Source organism: Onychomys torridus, chromosome 1 (assembly GCF_903995425.1).
Source record: "Onychomys torridus chromosome 1, mOncTor1.1, whole genome shotgun sequence".
NCBI lineage: Eukaryota > Metazoa > Chordata > Mammalia > Rodentia > Cricetidae > Onychomys > Onychomys torridus.
Genome location: NC_050443.1, coordinates 160,069,685 through 160,096,850, shown reverse-complemented (window position 1 = coordinate 160,096,850; position 27,166 = coordinate 160,069,685). Strand labels below are relative to the sequence as shown.

The window sequence follows — 27,166 nt, the reverse complement described above, 5'->3', positions numbered from 1 at the left end:
TTTTTGAGCTGAGGATTAAACCCAGGGCCTTGTGCTTGCTAGGCAAGTGCTCTACCACTGAGCTAAATCCCCAACCCAGGATATTAGCCTTCTATTGGATGTGTAGTTGGTAAAAATCTTTTCCCATTCTGCAGGTTGCTGCTGCTTTTGTCTGAATGACAGTGACCTCTGCCTTATAGAAGCTTTTCACTTTCATTAGGTCTCATTTATTAATCGTTGGTCTTAGTGTCTGTGCTAACAGTTCAATGAGTTCAAGGCTATTCCCACGTTCTCTTCCAGGTTCAGATGGCACATGTTCTAAACAAATAAACAAACCCAAAGCTGTAAAAACCAAGTTTGATACTACAGCTCTCTTCAGGAAAACATGATACCAAGCCTGAGGCCAGATGTATCACATAGGAATCAATCAGTTAAGATCACCCACTAGCCACTCATCTGCTAATGTCAGTCAATTTTTCCTATCATAGCAAAATACCAAAGATGTAGTTGGAATTTTCTTGGGCCACCAACCAGCTCCCAAATAAAGATATGGAGACTTATTATTAATTATGAATGCTTGACCTTAGCTTAGGCTTGTCCCACTGGCTCTTTTTAACTTAATTTAACCTGTTTCTCTTCATCTACATTTTGCCTTGGGGCTTTTAATCTTTCATTCTCTATATCCTACTTTCCTGCTTCCTCCATGTGTGGCTGGCTGGCCCCTGGCATCTCCCTGGCATCTCTTTTTCTTTCTCCCCCCACCCTAGCCTAAATTCCTCGCCCTACATAATCTTCCTGCCCAGAAGTCCCATCTATACCTCCCTCAATATTGGCTGTTCAGCTTTTTTTTTTTTTTTAAGCTGAGGACCAAAGCCAGGGCCGCAAGCGCGCTACCACTGAGCTAAATCCCCAGCCCCTCATTCAGCTTTTTATTAGACCAGTCAGGTGCCTTAGGCAGGCAAGGTAAAACAGCAACACATCTTTACATAATTAAACAAATGCAGCACATCTTTGCATAGTTAAACATGAAACTTTCTGAAACACTCAGATGATCAACTTTAAAAGAAGAAACATTTGTTTTAGCTTGCAAGTTCGGAGCCTTCAGTCCATAGCTGGTTAACTATATTGCTTTTGGGCCTGTGGTAAGGTTGCACATCATGATGGGAATGTGTGGCTGAGCAAACTGTTGACCTCACAACAGTTGAGAAGAAAGAGGAGAGGCTGGGGTCCTGATAGTCCCTTGCAAGGCACATCCTCAATGATCCAATGCCTTCCATCAGATCCCACTGCCCAAAGGTCCTACTAACCATCAGCAGCGCCAAAGGCTGGAGTCTAAGAGTTTTAACACATGAATTTTGAGAGGATGTTCAAGACCCAGACTATTACATCTCCTCTTTATCCATCAGTGGATACATACCAGCTCAGGTGTCTAACCTGCAGCCCAGTACCAAAAGGTGGCATGGCCTCTTCAAGCTCACGGATGCAGTTCCTCAGTGTTGTCCTTCATTGTTAGACCCTACATTTTACTGTCTTCATTCTGCTATGGGCTAGCGAGCCATATTTCAATGTTCACTGAGAAGTAGGTGTGAAAATTCAGTAGAAATGATTAATTACATCATGCCATGCCCATATGACCAAAAAGTAAGTAGTTAATGACAATTATGGCACTGTAATTTATTATTTGATGACATGCAGAATAATTAATGTGACACAAATATGAACATAAGGATTGGTGGTGCCATGCATAGTAGTGTACACCTGTAATCCTAGCATGGGGGAAGATAGCAAGTTATAGGTCAGCCTGGACTCCCCAGTCGGTCCTTGTCTCAGTGGAAGGAAGAAGGAAAACCAGCAGACTGGAAGGGAATATACTAAAATGAAGTTAATTCTATTTTGAGATGGATAATACTTTTCTTCCTGTGTTCCTTTGTGCTGCGGATTTGTGCCCTTCTGATGTGTTTGGCAGGCTCCATCCACTCAGTTAATGCTGACTGACCCAGCTAGAGTCTTTGGTGTTAGCTAGTGTCTGGTCCAGCTCTGGGGTTAGTGGCTCCTGTCCCCAAGGAACCACTTTTGCAGCCTCTGGGACTGGAGGATGAAGATGGAACATATAAACCCATGGGTAGGCTGGGCAGGGGCTGGGGTTCAGGTGGAGGGGTTTACAGCTTGAGAATTCTTCTGGCTTCAGACCAGGAAAGGCTGTTTCAGGCTAGGCTCCATTAATAGAAGCTGGCACAGCTTGGCATGAGCAGACGAGGCAGCTACTGTTTCAGTGTGCCCAAGTTACACCAAAGACCAACAACATGGAGCTATTTATAATCTTCCTGGGGTGTGTTCCCAACCCACAGTCTTTTGGGGTTGATGAGGGCCTGGCTGCCCTACCCAACTCTCTCTCCCTTGGTCCCTACCTGTTCTCCTCTCCCCACCAGGTTCTCAGTTGTCTTTACTTTTTAAAAATTTTAACTAATTAGTTAATTAATTCTTTGAGACAGAATCATACTACATAGCCCAACTGACCTGAAATTCATGATCTTCCTATCTCAGCCTCCTGAATCTTTTAAAAAAGCTTTTGATTAAAATATGTCAATTATGCTGTGGTGTGGTGGCACACCTTTAATCCCAGCATTCAGGCAGAAGCAGGTGGATCTCTGAGTTTGAGGCTAGCCTGGTCTACAGAGAGGGTTCCAGGACAGCCAGGGCTACACTGAGAAACCCTGTCTCAAATATCCAAAAAGAAAAAAACTTTGTAAGTTGTACTTAAGGTTAGCTTCCATTGGGCAAGATGGTCCCCAGGAGAAAGGGAGCTGTAAGAATTACCAAAGAGAGGGACAGTGGTCCTGAGCTGGGAGAACCCAGCCTTGAGCAAGTGGAAGCTTGAAGCATCCAGTGAGGTGCTGACGTCTGCCCAGGACAGGAACAAGTAGCCACACATGCAGAGCAAGCCAGGATGGTGTTGAGTGGTTTTAGGAGGGAGACTTTGGCCCTGTGGTTTTTAGTGATGGATTGGGAAAGGACATTCACATCCGAGGTGCAGTGTTGCTGATGTCTGGTGGACAAGTGTGCCAGCCAGCATGGGCGCTTGTGAAGCTTTCAGTCACATCAAGAGCCCCACACTCAGGATGACCTCAGGCCTTCGAGTGTCTTTTTCTAACCATCCTGTTCATGACCGGCCTATATTCCTTGTAGTTCATTAAAAATTCTATACTAAGTTTTTAAATGCCACAATTACGCTATATTGGACTTTTTGGTAATTTGAAAAATAGCATTTTAAAGTAATATTTTAAAAATAAGTATATTTTACATAAAATATATTTCTAAAAAATAAGTATTTTAAATATACCATAATGTCTGTCTTCCTGTAATCTTAAGAAGTTCGTTTTTTATGCATTGGAGTCTGCCTCCAATCCTCTTCTGTGTCTGGGAGGCTCTGGTGCTGATGGGGGAGGAAGATGGTGTCTCGCTCATCCCATTAGCCAGGATGGATGCTGTCAGCACATGAGGACAGAAAATTAAATACACATCAAGGTTGCACCTGCCCTCCTTCCTGAGCTGCCTGAGTCCCTCGGCGCCCATTCTAGGTTATCCGCGCTTGTCTCTCTTCCCCTCTTGATCGCAGGCTCTTTATTGAATCATAAAGTGAGCCCCAGAGATGTTAAGGGAACAGCCCAAGGTCACCCCAGGCAGGGAGCAGCTGTGGTAGGCTGGAGTCCAAGTCTTGCTGAGCCTGTTTTATAAGATCACACAGTGTCAGCTGTGCTATTCTGGGAGATTCCTGTTCAGAGCCACAGCCGCTTCTATCAGGCTATACCCATCTTGCAGGGGCGGGGCACTTCCTCTGCAGTCCAGAACAGGTGGGAAGTGGCTGGGTATCCAGTGACCTGATGATGAACGCTTCCCTTCTTGTTAACCTCACACAACCTTGGGGTTTTAAAATCGGTTGATACGGATGAGCTTCAGGCGCTGATCTTCTATTTGCTGAAAGGAAGAACTCTGGCACCTTCTTTCCATTACATTCACATCCTGTCTTTATGCTTCTCTTGGTGAATGGGGAACGATTCTGAGCTTGCCATAGGATTGGTACAGGGCTGGGCAGCTGGCAGTTCTCAAGTGGGTGCAGATGTCCAGGCATGGCCCTGGGCTGGTGGCCCATGGAAGCTGATACAGCCTGCCAAGGGCAGCTCTATCATCCACCATCCATTTCTTCTGTCACCTGGGTTCCAGAGGCATCTGTTCCAGAGGCACGCTCACACCTCACCAAGCCATGTGTAAAAAGAGTGTTCACAGCCGTCTCAGCTGCCAGAGAGCCCAGCAACAGAGAAACTGTTCATTACACCACAGGGTATCTATTCTTCCCAGAGACACTGCAAAGCGCTTGGGCAAAACGAGGCAGATTCCTATATGCTGACCTGGAAGGTTTCCAAGGCATGCTGCCTAGTGACAAGAAACAAGCTGTTTGGATGTGATGCACAGTAGATAGGAACCGTACGCATCCATGTGGGAAAGGGCTGGAAGGCCACACACACATGAGCTTGGTAACTGTGCCACCTGTGTCCCTCTGTGGAGGATCGTGGCATACTGTGAACACAGCATAATTTATTTAACCAGTTACTTGCTGATGAACAGTGGCAGTTTTCAGGTCCTGGTTCATTTCCTGCAACTCCAGATTGGGCAAATGATAGAGTTTATTCTGATCTCTTCTGATCTTGTTTCTATGGCCTGGACATCCAGGAGCACAGTGACGACATAGCAGAAGCATGACTGAGCATTCACACAACAGGGTGGCAATGGGGCCAGGCAGATCCTTTGTACCCAGCATCCACTCCTATAACAGCTGGCCCAGTGCTGGGGGAATGGGCACAGTGCTCTCCTGACCAGTACCTGTTTTAAAGGGCCAGCTGCCAACACTGGACTGATGAAAGTCTCAAAACATACTTGGAAGGGACATTCAGACCACAGCAGCCATCTGTCACACAGGTGTCTTTATATGCATCTGTAGACATGTGTGTAGGAGAAACTTCCACAAAGCAATTGCATCTGGAATTGGAGTTATACCATTTTTCACTCCCATCAGTAACATTAGAATATGCCCTTAAAAAAAACCTTAAGTTAGGGCCGGAGAGATGGCTTAGAGGTTAAGAGCACTGGCTGCTCTTCCAGAGGACCTGGGTTCAAAGCCCAGCAACCACATGGCAGTTCACAACTGCCTGTAACCCCTTTCTAGGGGACCTGGCTCCCTCATATACCTGCAGGCAAAACACCAATGCACATAAAATAATAACTAAATTATTATTTTTTTAATGGTGGCATATTGGTGAAATTATTAAGGCCACTCCACATAGTTAAAAGGGAGGTTTATTTTGTGGGCTAACTTACAAATGAAGGGGTAGGTTGCAGGGTCTGGCAAAGGTATAGGGCAGTCTGGTGGTGTTCTCTGGAGAACTCTGCTCGGTCTACCTCCAGCGTCCAGCGTCCCGGAACCAAGAGAGCAACCTCCTCCTGATCCTTGGTCTTCCGCTCCCTCCTCTGCCCCGCCTTGTGGGCGTGATCATTACTGAAGCCTCAATGGGGGTTGGAACTTCCAGGCCAATGCTGGGATGGCTATCCACTACAGTGGCATGTCTTTAATCTCTGCACTCAGGAGGCAGAGACAGGCAGATTTTTATTAGTCCAAGGCCAACCTGGTCTATATAGTGAGTTTCAGGCCAGTCAAAGCTACATAGTGAGACTCGGTCTCCAAAAAAACAAAAACAAAACAAAAAACAGTGTATATGTGTGTGTGTGTGTGTGTGTGTGTGTGTGTGTGTGTGTGTGTGTCCATGGTACTTAGCATTCACAGTGTTCTGCAGCATTTGAGAAAGGCTTGCAAGTAAGAATGCATTCATGTGGTCTTTGCTTAACTAAAAATGAAAAAACAACAAAATAAAACAAAAGTGGTTGGGCTTCTGAGACAGGCAGTTCCGGCTTTAGACCCAGAGGCTGCCCTTAGCTGCAGTGTGGCCCCAGGGAAATGATTTATTCCATGCAATGCTCAGTTCTACATCTTAAAGATACGGGGAGCTTGCGTGTGGGGTTAATGAGAGCATTGGATGCACAGAGGCGGGAGCAGCAGCCATTTCTTTGCAAGGGTAAATGCTGGCTGCCTTCTCCCTCGTGCCTGTGGAGGCTCTGAGTCCAGAGCCTCTCTGCTCCTGCAGCATGGCTTCCAAATCCAGACCCCCCTCCCTTTGATCGAGGACAATTACTCAATCTTTCTGTCTCTGTGTGCAGAAAAAGGAGACAGGGCATAGCGAAGACAAAGCAAGATGATGCATATGGAGTGCGTCAAGCGGGGCCTGTGGGTGACCTGCGTCTCTATGTGCTCAGTGAGTCAAAGCTTCTGACACTGGAATGCCTGCTTTTCTCTGTTGCCTGTCCCAGGGCCATTGGTGCCAACCCCTTGTACTGTGACTGCCATCTCCGATGGCTCTCCAGCTGGGTGAAGACTGGCTACAAGGAACCTGGCATTGCCCGCTGTGCTGGACCCCCAGACATGGAGGGCAAACTTCTGCTTACCACTCCTGCCAAGAAGTTTGAATGCCAAGGTGAGCCCAGGAGCATGAGAGAAGAGGTGGTGGGTACCAGGGGCCATAGGACTTGCCCAGCCCTGGTAGGGTCTTCCAGATACTCCCGGGTCTCTGGGTCCCACTAGTGGGAGAGTCCAAGGATAGAAATGAGATTGTGCTTGTTAGCATGGCTGCCTTCCAGTCTTCACATCTAACAAACAAAAAGCCAAGTGGAAAAAATCCCAGTCCATTAGGGCTTAAATTCTTGCCAGTGGTTATGGAAGAAAAACCAAAATAGCATTTTCAAAGCTCCTAGGCTCCTAGGCAATACAGGCGCTCAGACTTCCGTTAGATAGGCATTGTGCTCGACAATTAGCTGAACTTCTATTCTGTCCCTGGTGGGCCCAGAGGTCCAGCTGGTGCCTTCTTGACATTTGCAGAACACAGAGTCGCAGTGTGACTGGCGGTCTGTGCTGTGCTGAGGCTCCTTACCTCTAGCATCTACAAACACTTGCTCAGGGAGTGATTGACTGACTAGCTGATGGACCAAGCCCCTAAGGCCCTGCAGAACCTTGCAGAGTAAAGACAGGTGTCTGAATGTCTGCCTGGGCTCAGCTTTGTATGCAGGGGGAGCTAGAGGAGGACCCTAGGGACGCTGGGGCATGGCCCTTGCCCTCTGCAAGCTCAGAGGCCACCATAGGAAATGAAATTGACAGCTGTAGGTTAATGAGGAGACCCAGGCCACCCTGTGTGCAGGAAGCTGTCACAGCAGTAACAGTTCCAAGGGCCCACTCTGTAGCGGCTACTAGAAGCTCATCTATGCTAATACATGCTTGGCATTTACTAGCTGGCAGAGTGGTGCTGGGTTTTTGGTTTTTTTTTTTTAAATGTATTCTTTTGAACTGAGTTATAACAACATCCAGAAAGGTACACAGACATGAGAAAAGAGCTTGATGCATGCTCACTAAGTTCACTCAGGCACCAATAAGAAACAACATGTCTGTGTCTGCTCCGTAGCCTCTGTCCCATGGAAAGTTTTTTTTTTTTTTTTTTTTTTTTTTTTTAAATTTATGTTCAAGTGCATGCCTCTTCATCAGAACTAATATCTCACCTCTTCCAGAAGGAGCCTCCTGGGGGAGCCTGAGTCAAGTGGCCAGGTTTCCCTGTTCTCTCTTCTGAAATCTTAGTGTCCCTCAGAGTTGGTGCCCAGGTACCCTTGTTACCAGCCTCCTCTACTTTCCCAGTGAGTGAGGTCTGGAGAGGGGCCTGTGTAGCCTAGGAGGTAGCAGGGAACATTCTCTCTGCCTTAGACTTGGAGAGGAATAACCTCGAGGCATGTGGACTTCCCCCAGGCGGCCTCCCTGCAGAGCCAAGGCTGTATGTAGGTTGGGGTGATTGCCTCTGAGGGTGTGAGGGGCAGAGTTAGGCAAAGTTGGCAATCACAGTTTTGCTACTCTCCTACTCTCAGGGTGGACCTAATCACTATATATAGTTTCTATCTACTGAGCACCGCATATCGATTCATATAGTTCTCACAGCTACCTGTGAACCAGGGACTTCCAGGGACCCTGTAGTAAAGTGGGTTCTGCAGCTGGAAAGCTGGACTGAGCTGGAGGATGAAGCATTGACCCTCAAACTTATAGTGAGGCATGTCTACTGGGAGTAGGGTATTCCTCCACAGAACTGGACCTATCAGGGCAGAGCCCCATCCTTCCACATGCTCTGCTAATGTGCTCCCTGTTACCACAGGTCCCCCCAGTCTGGCAGTTCAGGCCAAGTGTGAGCCCTGCTTGTCCAGCCCATGCCAGAATCAGGGCACCTGCCACACTGACCCTCTTGAAGTATACAGGTGTACCTGTCCCAGTGGCTATAAGGTGAGTGGAGGCTGAAGCTGGGGGAACAGAGTTCTTACAACAGGCCCTGCAAGACCTCTATATTGTTTGTTAATCTAGCTCAGAACAGCCGTGTGAGTGACCCTGTCACCAGCGGCTTAACCTGTGGATGGATGGATATATTGATGATGAGTGAATGGAAGAATGATAGGCAGCCCTGTGGCAGACAAGGTAGAGCTGTTTCTTAGTTCATACCGACCCTCTTGGCTCTCCATGAAGTCCGCATCGCTGATTCTTCCTCCAGGGCCGAGACTGTGAAGTGTCCCTGGACAGCTGTTCCAGCAACCCATGTGGAAATGGGGGAACCTGCCATACTCGTGAGGGCGAGGATGCTGGCTTCATGTGAGTGCCCGTGGAGCCTGAGCTGGGGTTGGGGAGTACTGATGGGCCCAGCATCCAAGTCTCCCAGTGCTGGAGATGAGGGTGGCTAGAGGGAACAGATCTGTGCTCCAAATTGTAGCCGCAGGTTCTCTAAGTCCCTCTCACCTGGAGGAGGTGTGAGCAGAGCACCCGTGGGCCAGCAGGCATCAGACAGCACAGGCTCACAGGGGAGAGCTTACACTGCTCTAGGAAGTGGCCAGGAGTGTTTTTCCACACACTGGGAACCTATAGCCAAGAGTACATACCATGGCAGTGCCAGGGAATGGTTGGGGGCATTTAAGAATCTTAAAAAAAAAAACACCTTTAAAAATATAATTTATTTGTTTTTATTTTATGTGCATTGGTGTTTTGCCTGCATGTATATCTCTGTGAGGGTGCTGGATCTCCTGGAGCTGGAGTCAGACAGCTGTGAGCTGCCATGTGGGTGCCAGGAATTGAAACGGGGTCCTCTTGAAGAGCAGCCAGTACTTTAAACTGCCGAGCCATCTCTCCAGCCCCTCAAGACTCTTTGAAATGTCCATGGACCCCCTGAGCGCCCATTTGAAGTTGAACAAGTCTCTAGTGGCTGCGGTTAGCCCTGTGGTACAGTTGAAGTGGTAAAGGTGAAGCCACAGCCTGGTCACTCCCTCTGGGGTCCTCCCTTTGCTCAGCTCTCACTAGCTGGCTGCTGTAGAGAGGGATCCCACCAAGAATGGCATTTCACCTGCTCTGGATACAGCTGCCCTTATCACTTAGCATACCTGAATCCTTGCAGAGCAGATGTCATGTCCTCACACCCCGACTAGCCTGCTTTCTCCAGCAAGCCCTAGCCCCCCTCCCCATTTCTGCCCTCCCAGAGCTTTTCTGAGGAATACAGTACTTAGTTGCTGGAGATAAATTGCCTACTGAATAAATTGGCTCTTCAGAAAATTATGTTGAATCTGCGGGCGGAAATGGCCAAACCTGCCTCTGCAGACCCAAATTACCAGATGTAAAAAATAAAGTGCTAAGTGCCTCTTCTCCAGGGTTGCCTTGGAAACACGTCCTTACAATAGGCAAGCCCACCTCAGGGGCAGGCAATAGCTCCAGCTAAGCTTCCTCCCTGGTCTGGTCCTCAGCTCCTGCACAGGACTGGGATGCTCCTTCTGGGATTGTGGGGTAACCCTACATTTGTCAGGCAGCCTATAGCACCAGGTCAGAGGGGAGACCTCCTTTCCACCGGCCTTATGCCCTTAGATTTTTGCCAGAAGGAATTTTCTGCACAAATATCCTGCCGCCCTAGCTTATTTCCAGAAGATGCCTGTGGCGCAACCTCCAGATCCTTTTCCTCATCCTCCAGACAAAATGTCAAACACCACCCACACAAATTTTCTTAGACCGACAGCTACATTTTTTTTCACTGTAAGTCTATTTTTTTTTCGTGTAAAGGAGGCAGTGTCGTAGATATCATAAATATTATTGCCATTTTAAAATAAAACAACTAGGTTAAGTATGCTATCCCCATCCCCTAGTGGTATCCATTGGGCATAGCAATTTGTTACCACTTTTTTTACTCATTTATTCATTAATTTTTTTTTTTTGAGACAGGGTGATCTGGGGGAGCTGAGGCTGTCCTGGAATTCTCAGCTATCCTTCTGCTTTGGCCTCCCGAGTGCTTAGATCACAACTTTAGACACCACACTTAACTTAGAGGACCTTTTGAAAATGCCACCAGCAAGCTCCTCCTTAGCAATGAAAACCATCTCTCCGTTTCTGGCTGGAGCCAGTATTTCGGTGTTTACCACCCTCCTGGGCTCTATTATGATATGATTGTATGCTAGGAGCAACCGCCACCCATGAGGGCACAAGAGCTAAGGTTTAAAGCCCTCCCCATTTCTTGTCACCATAAGCTTCTGATTAGAAGTTTCTCTTGGCTGGGTTTGGTGGTACACATAAGTAATCCTGGGATACGGGAGACTGAAGCCATAGGATTATGAATTTGAAGCCAGCTTAAGCTACATAGTGAGACCCTGTCTCCAAAAATTTATTAAAGTTTCTGTGGGGCATAGATAGATGGCTCAGCAGGTAAGAGCACTGAATGATGTTCTAGAGGACCCAGGTTTGAGTCCCAGCTCCTACACGGTGGTTCACAACCACCTATAATTCCAGCTTCAGTGGATACGGTGCCCTTGTCTGGCCTCTAAGGGCACCGCACATGTAAGTGGTGCACATACATACACGTAGACAGAACACCCTTACTAAAAAAATAAAATAATAAAATTACAAAAAAATAGTTTCTGTAATTGAGTTAATGGTGACTAACATACAAAACAATGCACCTGCTGTCACATGTGGTATTATCTATAAGATAATGTGTTCTGAGATGGAGCTCCTTTATGGGTGCATGGCTATATTTACTGTGTCAGTTGGTCTGTGTATCTGTAGATGATCCATGCATGATGGGGTAGAGCAGCTACCTTGCTGTTTTGTTTATATATATAAAATATACTTGCTGGGAAGGTCTGTTCATACAGATCCACTATCAGGATTAGGAGATTCATCATAGACCTGCCACACAGCGACATACCCTTCCTGTTTATATGGCAAAATCTCCTGAGTGAGCAGGAGGCAACAGTATTTCAGTTCTATTAGACGACAGTTCCATGAGTCTCCTGTCAGTAATTTTTAATGGTTTACTTGCTGTTTTCCTTGGCACCTGGAGGCACAGCCCACCTCCTGCTTGGGCAGAGAGCGGCACCTCAGCTGAGGCCTGGGAATGTTTAAGAAGTTCTGTGGACAGTTGAAGAGTTGGATGTGAATTCCTCAGTCCACACTCTCTGACCCTTACACCTCTTGGGAAACCCCACATGCCTGAGGCTAGGAGTACGCTGTTTTTTAATCACCAACTTCTAGAACCTTCCACAACCCAGCTACTGCTCGGCCCAGCTCCATTATTGCTCTGTTCCTGAATTGTGTGTCCTCAAAGACTTGAGCAGTGTAGGTGGGCAGGAACTGCCTTCTCACTTTGGGAAGTGTCCCTCTGTGTCCACTGCCTCCTCTCCTGTGTTGGGATCCTTGCTGAGGCTAGTCCCTCCCCTCTACCAGGAAGCCTGCCTGACCACGCCCTGCTGCGGAAGGGTTAGGCATTCTCTGCCTGAGCCTGCCTTCGGAGCCGCCACCATCCTGATTGTCCTTCTTGGCCCCTGTCTCTGATTTGTCTAGACTGCAAGCCAGAGGATTCCTTGAGGGCAGGGCTGGTTTTCTTACCTTCGAAGCTGTTCTCCTTCTGGCCTAGAGTAGTTTCTACATTGGTCTAGAGTAGAAAAACCAAACATATGGAATAAGCGTGCTGACCAGTGGCCACAGGTTTTCCCTGTTCCTCTTCCTCCCCCGCCCTACCACAGGTGTTCCTGTCCCGCCGGCTTTGAAGGGCCAACCTGTGGAGTGAACACAGATGACTGTGTGAAGCATGCCTGTGTCAATGGGGGTGTCTGTGTGGATGGTGTGGGCAATTACACCTGCCAGTGCCCCCTGCAGTATACAGGTAGGCATTGCAGCAGCCAGAGCATTCCCCCATCCTTTGGGGGCGCCAGTGTCTGCATGGGCTCCATAGAGCTTGGCTTCTGCTGCCTCTTGCTCCTTCTTCCCCCAGGAAGGGCCTGTGAGCAGCTGGTGGACTTCTGCTCCCCGGATCTGAACCCATGTCAGCATGAGGCCCAGTGTGTGGGCACCCCGGATGGGCCCAGGTCAGTGCCACCCACTGCCAGGGACCCCCAGCCTGGGCATGGCTTCCTCCCTTCCTTCCCATTTGTTGGTGGGTGTGGTCTGGCATTCTGGGTTCCTGAGAACCATCATAGGTGGCTATGGGCACAGCTCTGGTCACATAGCCCAGGGCTTGTGACTTGCTGAGGCCTGGCCCTGAGTAGATGCTGGCTGGACTGAGTCCATTGTTCTCATTGAAGACTGAGTCCTCTTGAGGTGCTGGGGATGGTGAGTGAGAAGGAACTTCTTTGGAAGGTCCTTAGCACCAAGCCCAACAGCCAAGCTCCACCCACAGCCATTCTTGCCAGGTCCATGACCTCTTACCCCAATCATGAAATCCACAAAGCTCACAAAATTAGAGAGCCCTTCCAGAACAAAATACCTGAAAGAAAGACTTTATGGAAGGCTGCTCACAGCGGCCACTTCTCTGTGAGGGGTGGATATGGGTAGGTTCTGCTGGAGTGTAGACTTCTCTGTTTACTGCGCTGTCTCCAGTTCCCCTGGCAACTTCCATATGTGCTCATTTATATACAGTCCATAGCCTAAGTGTAGCCACAAAGCTTTGAATTCCAAAATCTGTCCAGCCCCAGAGCAAGGAGCCACTGTATTAGCTGGATTGTGTAGACAGGCTTTGCCACATGGAGACTGCTAGATGAAGGTCATATGGGATTTTGAAAATGGTGGTGCACGCCTTTAATCCCAGCACTTGGGAGGCAGAGCCAGGCAGATCTCTGTGAGTTCAAGACCAGCCTGGTCTACAGAGTGAGATCCAGGAAAGGCGCAAAGCTACACAGAAAAACTATGTCTCAAAAAACAAACAAACAAACAAACAAACAAACAGAAAGAAAGAAAAAGAAAAGAAAGAAAGAAAGAAAGAAAGAAAGAAAGAAAGAAAGAAAGAAAAGAAAATGTCACTCCCTAAAACACAGGTTTGTTCTTAGAATGCCCCTCCTCCCATCTATGAAGTTAGCAAAGACTTGTCAGGCTAGGACTTCCTGTGGCCTACGTGGACTGACCCAAGCCCAGAAATTGGGCCTAAGGCCAGGGTAAAAACCTGGAGGAGCTTGCTGTAGCCAGGAGTATCAGGGGACTGTTGGGGACCAGCTAAGCATGGGCACTAGACTGTAGCAAGACCACTGTGAAATGAGAGAGGCATTGCCCTCCTTTGGGTGGCAAGAGTCTTCCGCTGGGTGGAAGAGTCTCTTCTCTCGGGGGAGGCAGCTTAGAGGGCAAGGTGAAGCAGGATTGCACGGGCTGGGATGGAACTGCTGTGCCATCCCTCACCCTCTGTAGAGGGGCCCCATGTTCAGCCCCAGGCCCAGCTACCGCCCACCAGGCTGTGTGATGCATGTAGCCTCAACTTCCTCTCCTGGTGGTGGGATGGGAGGGGAGGGATGCCCAGCTATACCTGGCATTGTGCTGGACCCAGCAAGCCTTTGGTTTGAGGATCTTGAGTAAGAGAGTGAGCAAGTGTGTGTCGGCCTGACTAGTATAGCGTTCTTTCAGGTTGTAACTCAAGACCCATTTGTGGGTGGGATCAACTGGGTAGGTCACAATTAACCTTAAAACAGAAAGTATCAGAAAGCCCAGTGCCATTTTATGGGGTTGGGATAAACGTTGCAATACGAGACTGGTTCTGTACATGTGCATATGTATATTGGGCTGAAAGATACTTCTTCTAGCCTGAGAAACTACTGGGTTTGAAATGAGAAACAACTCCAGGCAAGAATTGGCCTGGCTGGGCCACTTAGGGAGAGAGCAAAGATGTTCTAGAATTAACAGGGGTGAAGGCAGGGATGTGCCTGATGGGGTGGGCTTGGAGTGTAGAGAGGGGGAATGTGTGCTTTATGGTAAGATAGAGGCTTAGCCTGAATGGGTTTAGGGACACACTTGAGCCTGGAAGTTGGGGACTCATCTGGTTCAAGGTCCTCATTGAGGGTGGGCATAAGTTGTGCTGAAGGGTGGGGATCTGGGCCCAGCAGGGTTGTAGAAGCTGAGCGTAGAGGGACTGGGGTGGGTTCACGGAGCAAGGCAGGTCAAGAATGGGCCTAAGGCTGACCTTGGATGTGTAGCTGGTGGTGACAGAGGGCATCTAAAACAAGGTTGTCACCTCCTCTTGCCGCTGCCAGGCATTCACTCCCCCAGCCCAGGTTCCCCCACACCCATACAGCTCTGTTCTTAGTAGAAGAGACCCTGTAGAGATTCTCTGTAAAACACACAGGTTGCACAGCCCTGGCCACTGAGCTCTAGGTTGAATGTTGCTCGCTGCCCCTCTCCCTGTCCACCACAGGTGTGAGTGTGTGCCAGGTTACACAGGTAACAACTGCAGCGAAAATCAGGATGACTGCGAGGGTCACCGCTGTCAGAACGGGGCCCAATGTGTGGATGCAGTCAACAGCTACGCCTGCCGCTGTGCCGAGGGCTACAGGTAAGCGGCTCTGGCCACACTGGGGTGGGATGGCCAGGGCCCTTTTAGGGCTCGGGTGAATGGCAGTCCCATTCTGAAAGCTGAGTGATAGTCTTCCAAGTGTGGCTCCACCAGTTCCAGCTACGGCAAACTTGGGAGAGTCAAACAACCACTCAGAACTTGGGCACAGGGTTCCAAACCTGTTTGTTGGAACATGGGAACCGCGAGGAAGGAGCTTAGCATCATGCTTCTGGATGTGGATGTCCAGCTGTCCCAGCACTATTTGTGGAAAAGACTTTTCCCCCCTTCATCTCATTTAATTTTCTTGGTTTTCTGGTGAAAACTCTATGCCCGTAAATCTCCGGGTGCTTCCGTAGGCTCTCTTTCGGCCAGCAGCACGTTATCTTTATCACTGTGGTTTCATGGCGAGTTTTTAAATTGGAAAGTATGAGTCCTTCTGTTTTGCTGTTTTTCAAGGTTGTTTTGGTGATTCTGGGTTCTTTGAATTTCCAGGGTAGCTAGTGCAAAAGAGAAGTGATCTGGGATCTTGGTAGGTGAGCCCTTGTCTCAGTGTAGGGAGCAATGGCATTTTAACAAAACAGCATTGGATTTCCCCATTCTTGAGCATGAATTGCCTTTCCACATCGAGAGACTTACTTTAGCTTCTTTCAATAATTGTTTTTGTCATTTTTAAAGTGCATGCTTCACACTCATTTTTAAACATTTTTTTAAATTATTATTTTATGTGTATGGGTGTTTTGTCTGCAGGTGTGTTTATGCACCAAGTGTGTGCCTGGTGGGTGCTGAGAATTCACCCTGGGTCGTCTGGCAGAGTAGCCAGTGCTCTTAACCACTGAGCTAACTCTCTAGCTCCTCATACTTAATTTTGAAATTATTTCCTAATTTTAATTCTTCTAAATGATACTGTAAATAGAATGGATTTTCAAAAGATATAATTATTTTATTTCTGTATACAAGTGTTTGCCTGCATGTATATGTGCACACTAAGTACATCCATCAAGTGGCCAGAGAAGTCCGAAGTGGACATCGGAACTGATGGAACTTAGGTATAAGTGGTTGTGAGCCACCATGTAGGAGCTGGGAATTGAACTCAGGTTCTCAGCAAGAGCAAAAAGTGCTCTTAACCACTGAGCCATCTCTCCAGCACCTTGGAATTGATTTCTTTTTTGGTTTTTCGAGACAGGGTTTCTCTGTGCAGTTTTGGTGCCTGTCCTGGATCTTGCTCTGTAGACCAGGCTAGCCTCAAACTTACAGAGATCTGCCTGGCTCTGCCTCCTGAGTGCTGGGATTAAAGGTGTGTGCTACTGCAGCCTGGCAGAATTGATTTCTTAATGTCATTTGTTGTGTGTTCATTGATTTTGTAAATCAGGTTGAATTCTTTAATTAGTTCTGAGTGTTTTAGCAGATTCCTTAAAGGGACTTTCTTCTACAGGATAATATCATCTACACATAGATAATTTTTGTTCTTCTTTCTCAATGAAGATACATATTTTCTCCCTTTCTGTCCAAACAGGGTCCCTGGACAGACCCTGCACGGTACTGCTATATGAAGCTTGTGAGAGCAGACATTCTTGGTTTCTTTCTATTTATACAGGGCAACATTCAACCTCTGCCCATCAAGTGTGATGTTGACTGTGTGTGTTTTCTGACTGTTCTTTTTTTCTTTTTCTTTTTTTGAGACAGGGTTTCTCTGTAGCTTTGGAGCCTGTCCTGGACTAGCTCTGTAGACCAGGTTGGCTTCAAACTCACAGAGACCTGCCTGGCTTTGCCTCCCGAGTACTGGGATTAAAAGCGTGCGCCACCACCTCCCAGCCTGGCTGTTCTTCATTAAGCTGATGGACTTCCCTTTTACTTCTAATTTGTTGAAGGGTTGTTGAAGTTTGTTTGATTTTTAATGTTAGTTACTATGATGTTCTACATTGATTGATTTCAGATGCTAAACCAACCTTGTGCTCCTGGGGTAAAACTTGAATGGCCGTGGTATAGAACAATGTTTAGGCTCCATTTGATTTGTGGCTATTTTGTTGAGGACTTTTTTGCCTGTGTTCCTTAGCAACATCAGCCTAGATTTTTTTTTCTTGCAGTGTCTTTGTCTAGCTCTGTCTTCCACCACACCCCCAGTTAATCGTTTTTTCTCTGGAAGTCTGGTGGTAGTAATGTGCTCTCTTTTACTTCTGGTTTCTCCTCACTGCCACTTGTTTTTTAAGTCACAGTTTCCCTCTGGATTATAAAATCTGCCTTGCGGAGTTATTGGCATGGGGAGGGAGTGATTTTTCAGCTTCAGTGTGCTGATGATCTCCTGGAACTCAGCTCCCTTGGAAAGCAACATCCACAAAGGATATCTTCTGTCCCTTTAAGGGTCCATTTTCCTGGGGTGGTTAGCGGGCTTCTGACCAGCACAGTGGAAGAGATTCCCTCTGCCTCATTTGGCCCTTCCCTCTCTGACCTGTGTCTTTTCTCTCAGTGGACAGTTCTGTGAGATTCCACCTGCCCCCAGGAGCCCCTGTGAGGGGACTGAGTGCCAGAATGGAGCCAACTGTGTAGACCAGGGCAGCCGGCCTGTATGCCAGTGCCTGCCAGGCTTTGGCGGCCCTGAATGTGAGAAATTGCTCAGTGTCAACTTTGTGGACCGTGACACTTACCTGCAGTTCACTGACCTACAGAACTGGCCTCGGGCCAACATCACTCTTCAGGTGTGTGCCTGGGGACCCCGTCACTCATAGGGAATTAGGGAGCAGAATGTCAGGGTACACCCATGTTCAGGGGCACTGAAAGGGACCTGTGTGAATTGCTGTTATCCTTGGGTTAGGATGAGTCAGTCTGAGTACCTCGTAAAGGTTCTGAGTCACCTCTGGGACAACTGTACAGTGACATTATTCAGAAAACTAAACTTGCCAGAGGCCCTGTTCATAGGCTTTATCACACCTTCTGTTCAGCTCTGGCCTCCAGTGCAGCAGACAGGCTTGCTCTATGTGGCCAGAGTGAGTTCTGGGCTTGTCTCTAACCAACAGTTTTGGGGGCCCCTAAATGTCCTTTTTGTGCCTTCAATATCATCTTGGAACATCATCATGTTGAAGGGGAAACATCAGGTTCTACTTCAACATATGATGAAAAATCTGGCTGTTTTGCTGAGCATGTCCCAGAGGAAGAGAGGGGAGCAGATTTTACTGCATTTTGCCCAGTAGACAATGTAAACTCTTGACCCCTCTGCCTCAGATCCCATCCTTGGCTATAAGCACCCAATCATCTCTCCTTTTTGTTCTTTCTCTGCCTCAGCCCCTCAGACAGGCTCAGTTCTCTCCTCCCACACTGCCCTCAACAAGATAGGCAGCTTATCCACTCAAGGCAAAACTTGCCCTGATTCCAGCCCTAGCTCCGGCTCCAGCCCAGCCCTGCCCTGGGCCCAGCCCCTGCCTGGCCCTGGCTATTGCTCGGACTATTCTAACATCTTCAGGTCTCACTGTCACACATTAAGGGACTCTTTGCCTGCACTCTAATTCAACAACCAATGGCCTCAGGGGAAGCTCTCTGATTGGCCAGACTTTTGTTGCATACCTATTCTTTGGCCAGTCAATGAGTCCAAGGAAATGAGCTAGTGTGATTTATCCAGCCTTGGTCTATGTGCCCACTCTACAGACCAGTGAATCAGGATATTTACCAGAAGAATGCAGGAGGGGGAGCTAGACAGAAGGAGGCAACTGTGTTTCCTACAGCCATGGGGACCTCCCTTCCAAATACCTGCATCTCCAACCACAGACCCTGTTTCCCAAGCATCTCCTTCCAGCATTAGAGAGCTCTAGCAGGGAGAACCTTCCACATGTGTCTCCTCTCTGGTTCCCCCACTTTGTAACCAGTTCCTCAAGGCTCACAGGGGCTCCCACACAACACTGTGGCAGCTGTGGACTGCCTGTTTCCCAGTGGGCAACTGGTCTTTTACCCGTTCTTGGGCAAATGTGTTCTAAGCCCCAGCCAGCTTTTTGCTGGCCAGTGCTGGCCAGTCTGCAGTGATTGGCAAGTGAACCTGGAACTGCTGGCCTAAGTCAGCAGAGGAGGAGGGGGGAGAGAATGGTTTCCATATGACATCATCCTTCCAACCTAGAGTCCCCTCTGTTCACTTACCTGCCTACGCTGCTTCTGTGAGGGGTAGCATGGGAGAGAAAGTACCTTTGCCTCTCAGGTATCCACAGCAGAGGACAATGGGATCCTCCTGTACAATGGGGATAATGATCACATCGCAGTTGAGCTGTACCAGGGCCACGTCCGTGTTAGCTATGACCCAGGCAGCTACCCCAGCTCTGCTATCTACAGGTAGGAATTCCTCAGACTGTCAGCCTTCCTTGGGTGGGCATGCCAGGATGTGGGGCTCCCAGGCCAAAAACAGAGGAAAGGCCATGTGGTCTCCTGAGTCCAGCCCACTTGGAGCTGAGGATCCTTGGCACCCATCTTTCCCCATCCCACCTCACCTCAGAGGTAGCCCCTAACTGGGGAAGAAGCTCTCTCCCCGGGCCTCAGGAAGGGGGAGTAGGAGGAGTCAGGCCAAAGTTCAAAGTTTGCTTGAGAGGTTTATCTCCTTGGGGAGCAGTGGCTGAATTGGTGGCCTTTCTGGGATGTGCCTAGCGAGGGTCTTCCTGAGGCCCACTCCCTGGGTGGGGGGTACCCTCCCATCTCCTTCCAGTGCCGAGACCATCAACGACGGGCAGTTCCACACTGTTGAGCTGGTCACCTTTGACCAGATGGTGAACCTCTCCATCGATGGCGGCAGCCCCATGACCATGGACAACTTTGGCAAGCACTACACGCTCAACAGCGAGGCCCCCCTCTATGTGGGAGGTGAGGACCTTCCAGACAGAGCTACAAATATCCCTCTTCAAGCCTCTCACCTAGCCATGGTGATGGTTGTCTTCAGGCAGGGACCTCCTGTGCTTTCTGATCTGAGACTGGCCCAGGAGAGCTTGTGCTATGGACAAGGAGATGCCAAAGGATGAGGTGGTCCTACTGAATGGTTAATCTGGTGGGCTGTGCTGCCCTGGCTGGTAGCTAGCTACATTCTGACCAACCCAGACTAACTAAGAAGGGGATGGCCAGTAGGCCTGGGGAGGGATGGGTCTTTCCCAGCTGTCTTCTAGACCATGGGCACCCTTCTCGGCTCTGGACCAGAAGAAATTTCTCATGTCTGGGATCCATTCCTAGTCTTGGACCCTCAAAGGCCAGAAACACTGCAAGAGACTCAGCCAGAGTCTATATCAGCTGGAGACTCCCCAGTGGACCCGAAAATGCTGCAGGCCAGGAGCACCTGTCTACCACCTACAATCATTCTCATGTTGTCTTAGCCTGGGGAGTGCCAGGCCCCTTAAGTGAGCCCAGCTTTGTTCCTACTACTTGAGGCTGTGAAAGGGACTGGCAGCTTCTGCCTTGGGGTTGCTGTAAAGCCACTAGCACGAAAGCAGGTGTCAAAGTGCCCTGCACACGAGTTCTTTGCTTCAATTAGGGTCTCCAGGAATGAAAGCAGATGTCCTGGAGGGAAGGAAGGAGTCTCAGGGGAAGATAGCCAGACTTAGGGAACAGGCATCCCAGAGTCTAACTGGTCAACTGACCATGCCTGACTTGACTCCCAGCTCTGGTCCTAGAGGAAGTAGACTTTCCACATCATCCTGGAAAGTCCGATCCTCCAGGGTGGCCAAGGGCCTCTGCAGAGATAGGACAGAGCCCAAGGGCAAAAGGAGACCCTTCAGAGCTGTCCAACAGGCATGGCTTAGTCCCAACGCAGCCTACTGTTTCTTCCTGTCACTTTAGGGATGCCCGTGGACGTGAACTCAGCTGCCTTCCGCCTGTGGCAGATCCTCAATGGCACCAGCTTCCACGGTTGCATCCGGAATCTGTACATCAACAATGAACTGCAGGACTTCACTAAGACACAGATGAAGCCGGGTGTAGTGCCGGGCTGTGAGCCCTGCCGAAAGCTCTACTGTCTGCATGGCATCTGCCAGCCCAATGCTACCCCAGGGCCCGTGTGCCACTGTGAGGCTGGCTGGGGGGGCCTGCACTGTGACCAGCCAGTGGATGGCCCCTGCCATGGCCACAAGTAAGCCTGTGATGGACCAAGAGAACCATCACCCTCACTCACTTGTCCTTGTTCTGCAAGCCCATTTGCTTATGGCAAGCATTGCCCCACCAGCTGTGTGTGTGTGTGTGTTTTTAAAAGATTTATTGATTTATTATGTACACAGAAGAGGGTGCCAGATCTCATTACAGATGGTTGTGAGCCACCATGTGGTTCTTGGGACTTGAACTCAGGACCTCTGGAAGAGCAGTCGGTGCTCTTAACCTCTGAGCCATCTCTCCAGCCCCCCCCCCCCCCCTCCGCAGCTGTGTTTTTAAAATCTTTAAATTGGAGCATCTGACCTGACATTCTTATTGTTAATTGTTATTATTATTATTTGGCTTTAAGCTCTTCACTGGAAAAGGACAAGCATAGAGTCACATTTTGCCCCCCCCCCCCCCACTTTAAATCTTGGGAACAGAACCAAGTGCAAGGCTAGGAGGGTGAGACACCCTCTCGCTGGTGCATGAGCTAGCCTGTTCTCACAGTTCTCTTCTCTGTCTCTTCCAGATGTGTCCATGGGAAATGCGTGCCCCTTGACGCTCTTGCGTACAGCTGCCAGTGCCAGGATGGGTACTCAGGGGCTCTGTGCAACCAGGTCGGGGCTGCGGCAGAGCCTTGTGGGGGCTTGCAGTGCCTGCATGGCCACTGCCAGGCCTCAGCCACCAAAGGGGCACACTGTGTGTGCAACCCAGGCTTTTCAGGCGAGCTGTGTGAGCAAGGTCAGGGGGCCCCCTCCTGACTGCCCTCTGCAGAGTCCTCCCCACCATTCTGCTGTAGGAGCTTCATGTTATCATCCTCAGACCCCAGCAAGCCCTGCCATCCTCTTCCTCCTCCTTCCCCCCACCTCTGGTACTTAGGGGACTACTGGGCTTTTGTGCCCCTGCCCTCTAGGCACAGGGCTCCCCACCTTTTCCATCTCCTGGGCCCAGTCTGCCCTGCAGTTCCTTTGTCCAGGGCCCTGCCCTTCTTGGCTGAGGTGTCTCCATGGAAGAGACCATCCAGGCATACCTAGTAACAGCTCCTAGCCAGGCTGGAGCGTCTTGGTCTCTCAGCTTTGGACTTAGGTGTAGCATGTCTGAAGGTTAGGGAATTTTCTTCCCAGACTTTCTCTGGGCCTCTTCACCAAGATAGGTTGGCTAGACCCTAGAATGCAGAGGCTGAGAAAAGGGAAGCTGGAGAAATTCAGCCGTGGGCACCGTAGGGTCAGAAGGTCATTCTCTCCATCCAGGAATGCTTCCATAACACCATCGCCTCCAGGCTTCAGCTTTTCTTATCCACCTCTACAGTGGGAACCACTTCAACTGGCAGCCACTCTGGCCTGGAGGGCCTGGGCAGCTAGCTGCTTCCTCCTTCCCCAGTCACGCTGTGGGCCCAGGAGGAAGCCCAGCATAGGTGCATGCAGAGATGGGGGAGGATGCTCGGGACAGAGGGGTGAGAGAGCTCTCCCAGCGGAGCCCTCCTAGGATGCTGCCCAGTCCCCCTCCTGCTTCCCACGGTGTGCTCTGAGGCTCTCTCTTGGTGTCTGTCTCATCCAGAGTCCAAGTGCCGGGGGGACCCTGTCCGGGACTTTCACCGGGTCCAGAGGGGCTATGCCATCTGCCAGACCACGCGCCCGCTGTCGTGGGTGGAGTGCCGGGGCGTGTGCCCGGGCCAAGGCTGCTGCCAGGGCCTACGGCTGAAGCGGAGGAAGCTCACCTTCGAGTGCAGCGACGGGACTTCATTTGCTGAGGAGGTGGAGAAGCCCACTAAGTGCGGCTGTGCCCAGTGTGCATAATGCGCAGGTGGTGCATTAACAGCCGTGCTGTGAGGTGTGGGCATCACCAGGATGGTCCTGGTGGGCGTGGAGACACTGAGCTGCCTTTCCAGCGGACTGCACTGCCGGGGTAGAGGAGTAAGCAAGGCCTGGACTGCCGCGCCCTCTCCCAAAGTGCCTTGCACAGATAGGCGCTTAATAAATATTTGTCGAATGAATGTGTGTGTGAGGTCAGGCCACGAACGGTGGCAGACTCCTCTGCCTGCTACCTGGGACAGAAAAAGGAGGCTTAACTCTGTCTCTACTGCTTCTCCCTTGGCCTGTGACCCTGGCTGGCCTGAAAAAGTTAATGTCCCAGTAGCCTCTGGCCCTTTGGAGGACAACTACCTGCCGGGGTACTGGCCTGGAGTCTGCTGCCACATCTACCAACAGCAGGCCACACTCCAGGAGAAGACCTCCTGCCATGGGGAAGGAACTGACCCTTTTTCCTTGAGTCACGTAGCCCATTGCCTCCACAGCTTGGGAAGAGGTTGGGGTGGGGTGGGGTTTGTGTAGGACCAGGCCTCTGAATGCTGAAATATAGGATGACCATGGAAGCTTCTGTGAGGGGTTCTTATGCTTGGGGTGGTAGACCCTACCAAAGAGGGCATGGGGTTCTTGGCTCCAGCTGAATAGACATTACTGGCTACAAAAGGGGCATTGGGCCCCAGTTTCCCTAGCCAAAAGCTGCTGGTGCCTCTGGCAGAGGAGGGATGGGGTGTGAGGAGCAGCTGGGTGAGGCCAAGAACTCCTCAACTGGAGGCCTGGCTTGGAGGCTTGTACTGAGATCATATGGAACAGGAGGAGGTCAGATGACCTGGACACTAAAGAGTCTCTGCCCTGTGGCTCTGGGCAGACTTCTGTCCATTCCAGGCCTTAGGTCTGCAGCAGCAGGGAGGTAGATAGGAACCATGTAGACACTGCCTCTTTGGTCTCAGGAGAGAGGCCTGAGGAGTTAGAAGATTCATTTCCATTAACTTCATTAGCAGGTATTTATAAACCCAATCTGGAGTGGGTTCTGTGGGTGTGTAGCCTTGATGTGAACTAATTCCTAAGCACCACTGAGTGCCCAGAATGGCCCAGGCTGCAGCTCCTCACTCTAGGAGTTTGCAGGGAAGGCTGTTGGAAGCCACCAGATGTACGGCAGAAATGACACACAGGCTTCTCTTCCATGTAAAGTGAAGCGTAGAAAGGTGAGGTTTGAGCCTCACAGGGAGCTGCTGAAGGGAGAAGGGCTATATGTTCTCACTTCTCCCTGAGTGGGGGTAGCCCTGGCCTGTGTGTGGGCTGTGTGTGTTTCTTTCTGGGCCAGAGGTGTGAGCATGTCCCTCTTTTGAATGCTTCCATCTGACAGTGTAGGTACAGAGCATGGGAAGGCCCTACACCTGAGTCCCCACCCATATGGACACTATGAGGAGCCTTCAGTGCTGGTGAGGACATAAGCCTCCTGTGACTTTAGAACTTGGCATCTCCTATCATAGTGGCTCTCACTATGTGAGACTCTGGGATGGAAAGAGAGCCCTGCCCTGACCAACTGGTCAATGTCCTCATGACTGGGTACACCCTTTGCTGGGGAGGTGTGTGTTGGGGGGGGGGAGGCAGGCTCCATTTTCTTAAGCCCTGAGCAAGGCCACAGTGCACAGAACTGCTACTCCCCAAGAGGGCAGTGGCCCAGGCTTCTAGGGGATTTATCCAACTCTTCACAGAGTCTTCTCTTACTCCAAGCTTCCAGGCCACTGTAGGATCCTAGTAAGCAGCCACACCAGGTTGCACAGGGAAGAAAAGCTTAGGCATTTGGCATCATGCTCCTTTCTAGAAATAGAGGTGTTCTGGCCTCCTCAGCCCTGTGGAAGTTACCATCTCCAGCCACCCTCACTGGAAAAGCCGATTCCTGCTTGAGAGGCATGGGCCGGCAGGTTTACAGGTGCAACACCTGTGGTCAGGTGATGCTGCCTTTCCCCATGGCCTTGGGGTGAGAAGTGAGAGGCTGATGCAATGGTTCCAAGATCCTTGTGAACACTAAAGGCCCTTCCACACCCCTGCACTCTCCCAGTCTTCTACTGAGTCTGAGGATCAAGACTTACTGCAAAGTGAGGGCAACAAGGGCAAGAGAGCCATGAACCCCAGGCTCAACTTTACCTTTGACTCAGTCACCTCCTTGCAAGCCAAGGGCCTGGTCTATCATCCCCATCCCGTTCACAACTGGGCTTTTAAGGTCGGGTAAGAAGGCAACTTTGAGAAATCATCTCCACATTGTGTTCCCCTTTGGTAAAGACCTTCAGTTTGCTTTGTGGTCACTGGCTATTTCCATTAGATGTGCACAGAAGAGACCCAGCAGGGAAGTCCTCCAGGAGCTTGTATTTGGGCAGCACTGCTCAGGGCCCTGTGATGATGTTAAGAAATGGAAAAGACCAGCTTTGTTTCCTCTTTGCCTGCTGTTAGCCTAACCATGAAAGTATCTCTTTATACAGAATACTTACAGATCTAATATATATTTGTATTTCATTTTGTTATAGTATTTTTATATGTTAAAGTCAACCTCCAGTGTCTTTTGATTTTCAGATACTTGTGACCTTTTGTTTGGGGTTTCTGTAGTCTTGTTTTGGGTCAACTCTTAGAAACTGGCTTAAAACTGTCCCTGAGGGAGCTGCACTTGTCCTTTCCCCAGAAGTATTGTTTTAGAATATGTCAGTATTGTCCATTGTCTTCCATGTGAACATGACATTGATTCACTCATTTTCTGCCTGCCTGGTTTCTTTCACCAAAATGAGTCTGCAGCTACCAGTATTCACCCCACCCCCCACCCCAGGGCAGCAAGGCTCTGGGCTACCACACTGGCCAGTCATCACAGGCAGCCTGTTTGCTAATCCTGACGTGGCAAGGTGTGTTCATCCTCGACAGTCTAGGGAGCCTGCTTACCCTCATCTGCCGCCAAGTGTTTACAGTGACACTAATGTTTTAAGCATTTGTTTACAGAGTCACTCACACATTTAACCAGATTCTGAGGGGCTTGGAGCATCCAGGCAACAGATTAGAAAGCAGCATGTATTTTCAGACATCCTAGAAGGCTAGTGGAGTAGGAGGAAACACACATCAGACCAGAAACTCTTCATTCAGGAGATGAATTAAGAATCTGGCTCTGCCTCCCAAGTGCTAGGATTAAAGGTATGCGCCACCACCGCCCGGCCGAGCGAGATCCAGGAAAGGTGCAAAGCTACACAGAGAAACCCTGTCTGGAAAAACCAAAAGAATCTGAGTGTCTGGGAGGTTGAGTCCCCCAGATAGGTCCCCAAAGCTAAAAGGGCCTTCAAGCCCTCTATTGATGCAGGGCCATGAACTGATCTCACACTAAGAATGCAGTGATGTTACAATCCCCACTCTAAGGACACGTGACCATCTTTGAAAAGGTCCAGGTATGATAACTTTGGTGCCTTCATAACAGTTAGGGGCTGGGCGCTGGTGGCACACGCCTTTAATCCCAGCACTTGGGAGGCAGAGCCAGGCAGATCTTTGTGAGTTTGAGGCTAGCCTGGTCTCCAAAGCGAGATCCAGGAAAGGCGCAAAAATACACAGAGAAACCCTATCTCGAAAAACAAACAAAACAAAAACCAAAAAACCTCAAATTACTGATTGCTTTTAATCCCAGCATGGTCTCCAAAGCGAGTTCCAGGAAAGGCGCAAAGCTACACAGAGAAACCCTGTTTCGAAAAACCAAAAAACCAAACCAAAACAAAACAAAAGCCCAAAACAAAAACAAAAACAAAACAAAACAACAAAAAACCAAAAACAAAAAACCAAAACCAAACACAAACAAACAAAAAAACCAGTTAGGGATTTGGAGAGGGAACATTATAGAGCAGGGTAGAGATGGGAAAGTGAAACCAAGTAGGTTAAAGGCTGCAGTGTCTGGGAAGGAGGTAAAGCAAGTGCTCCTTGGCCTATCATTCCCATGGCCAGTTCTGATAAAGTGGGATGCCAACAGGAGCAAATGGGAACTCTTGCTGCTAGAGACTGTGGCACCTGAAGAGCATTTTCCAGTCTATTTGTACCAGCTGGTTTTCATTATGAGCTAAATTTGTTAGGTTAAAACAAACAACACCCCCCCCCCCAACAAAACAAACCAAACAAATCCCAGAACACAAAACTAGAAACTCCAATATTTGAAATGAAAAACTTAGTTTTTAAACTTTTTTTTTTAATCCTGGGCTAAATAAACATATCTGTAGGTTGAAAATTTGCAACTTCTGTATGAAAGCAAAACCAGGGGCTGCTAGACAGCCACTAGGTATGATCCACCGAGGCAGATCACAGTGAAGCCCTGACAAATGC

General features: G+C 49.3%; 1 protein-coding gene across 1 annotated transcript in view; it reads left to right on the top strand.

Annotated features, from left to right (window-relative positions):
* Slit1 (slit guidance ligand 1) overlaps positions 1-25,574 on the top strand; it is a 148,855-nt gene extending 123,281 nt beyond the window's left edge. The window contains exons 26-37 of the mRNA XM_036169354.1: positions 6,397-6,560; positions 8,271-8,395; positions 8,658-8,755; positions 12,157-12,296; positions 12,405-12,498; positions 14,805-14,942; positions 17,407-17,635; positions 19,120-19,250; positions 19,618-19,772; positions 20,736-21,024; positions 21,553-21,764; positions 22,581-25,574. Of these exons, the coding sequence (XP_036025247.1) occupies positions 6,397-6,560; positions 8,271-8,395; positions 8,658-8,755; positions 12,157-12,296; positions 12,405-12,498; positions 14,805-14,942; positions 17,407-17,635; positions 19,120-19,250; positions 19,618-19,772; positions 20,736-21,024; positions 21,553-21,764; positions 22,581-22,819 (2,014 nt within the window). The 3' untranslated portion in view covers positions 22,820-25,574. The remainder of the gene's footprint in view (positions 1-6,396; positions 6,561-8,270; positions 8,396-8,657; positions 8,756-12,156; positions 12,297-12,404; positions 12,499-14,804; positions 14,943-17,406; positions 17,636-19,119; positions 19,251-19,617; positions 19,773-20,735; positions 21,025-21,552; positions 21,765-22,580) is intronic.
* The last annotated feature ends 1,592 nt before the right edge of the window (positions 25,575-27,166 follow it).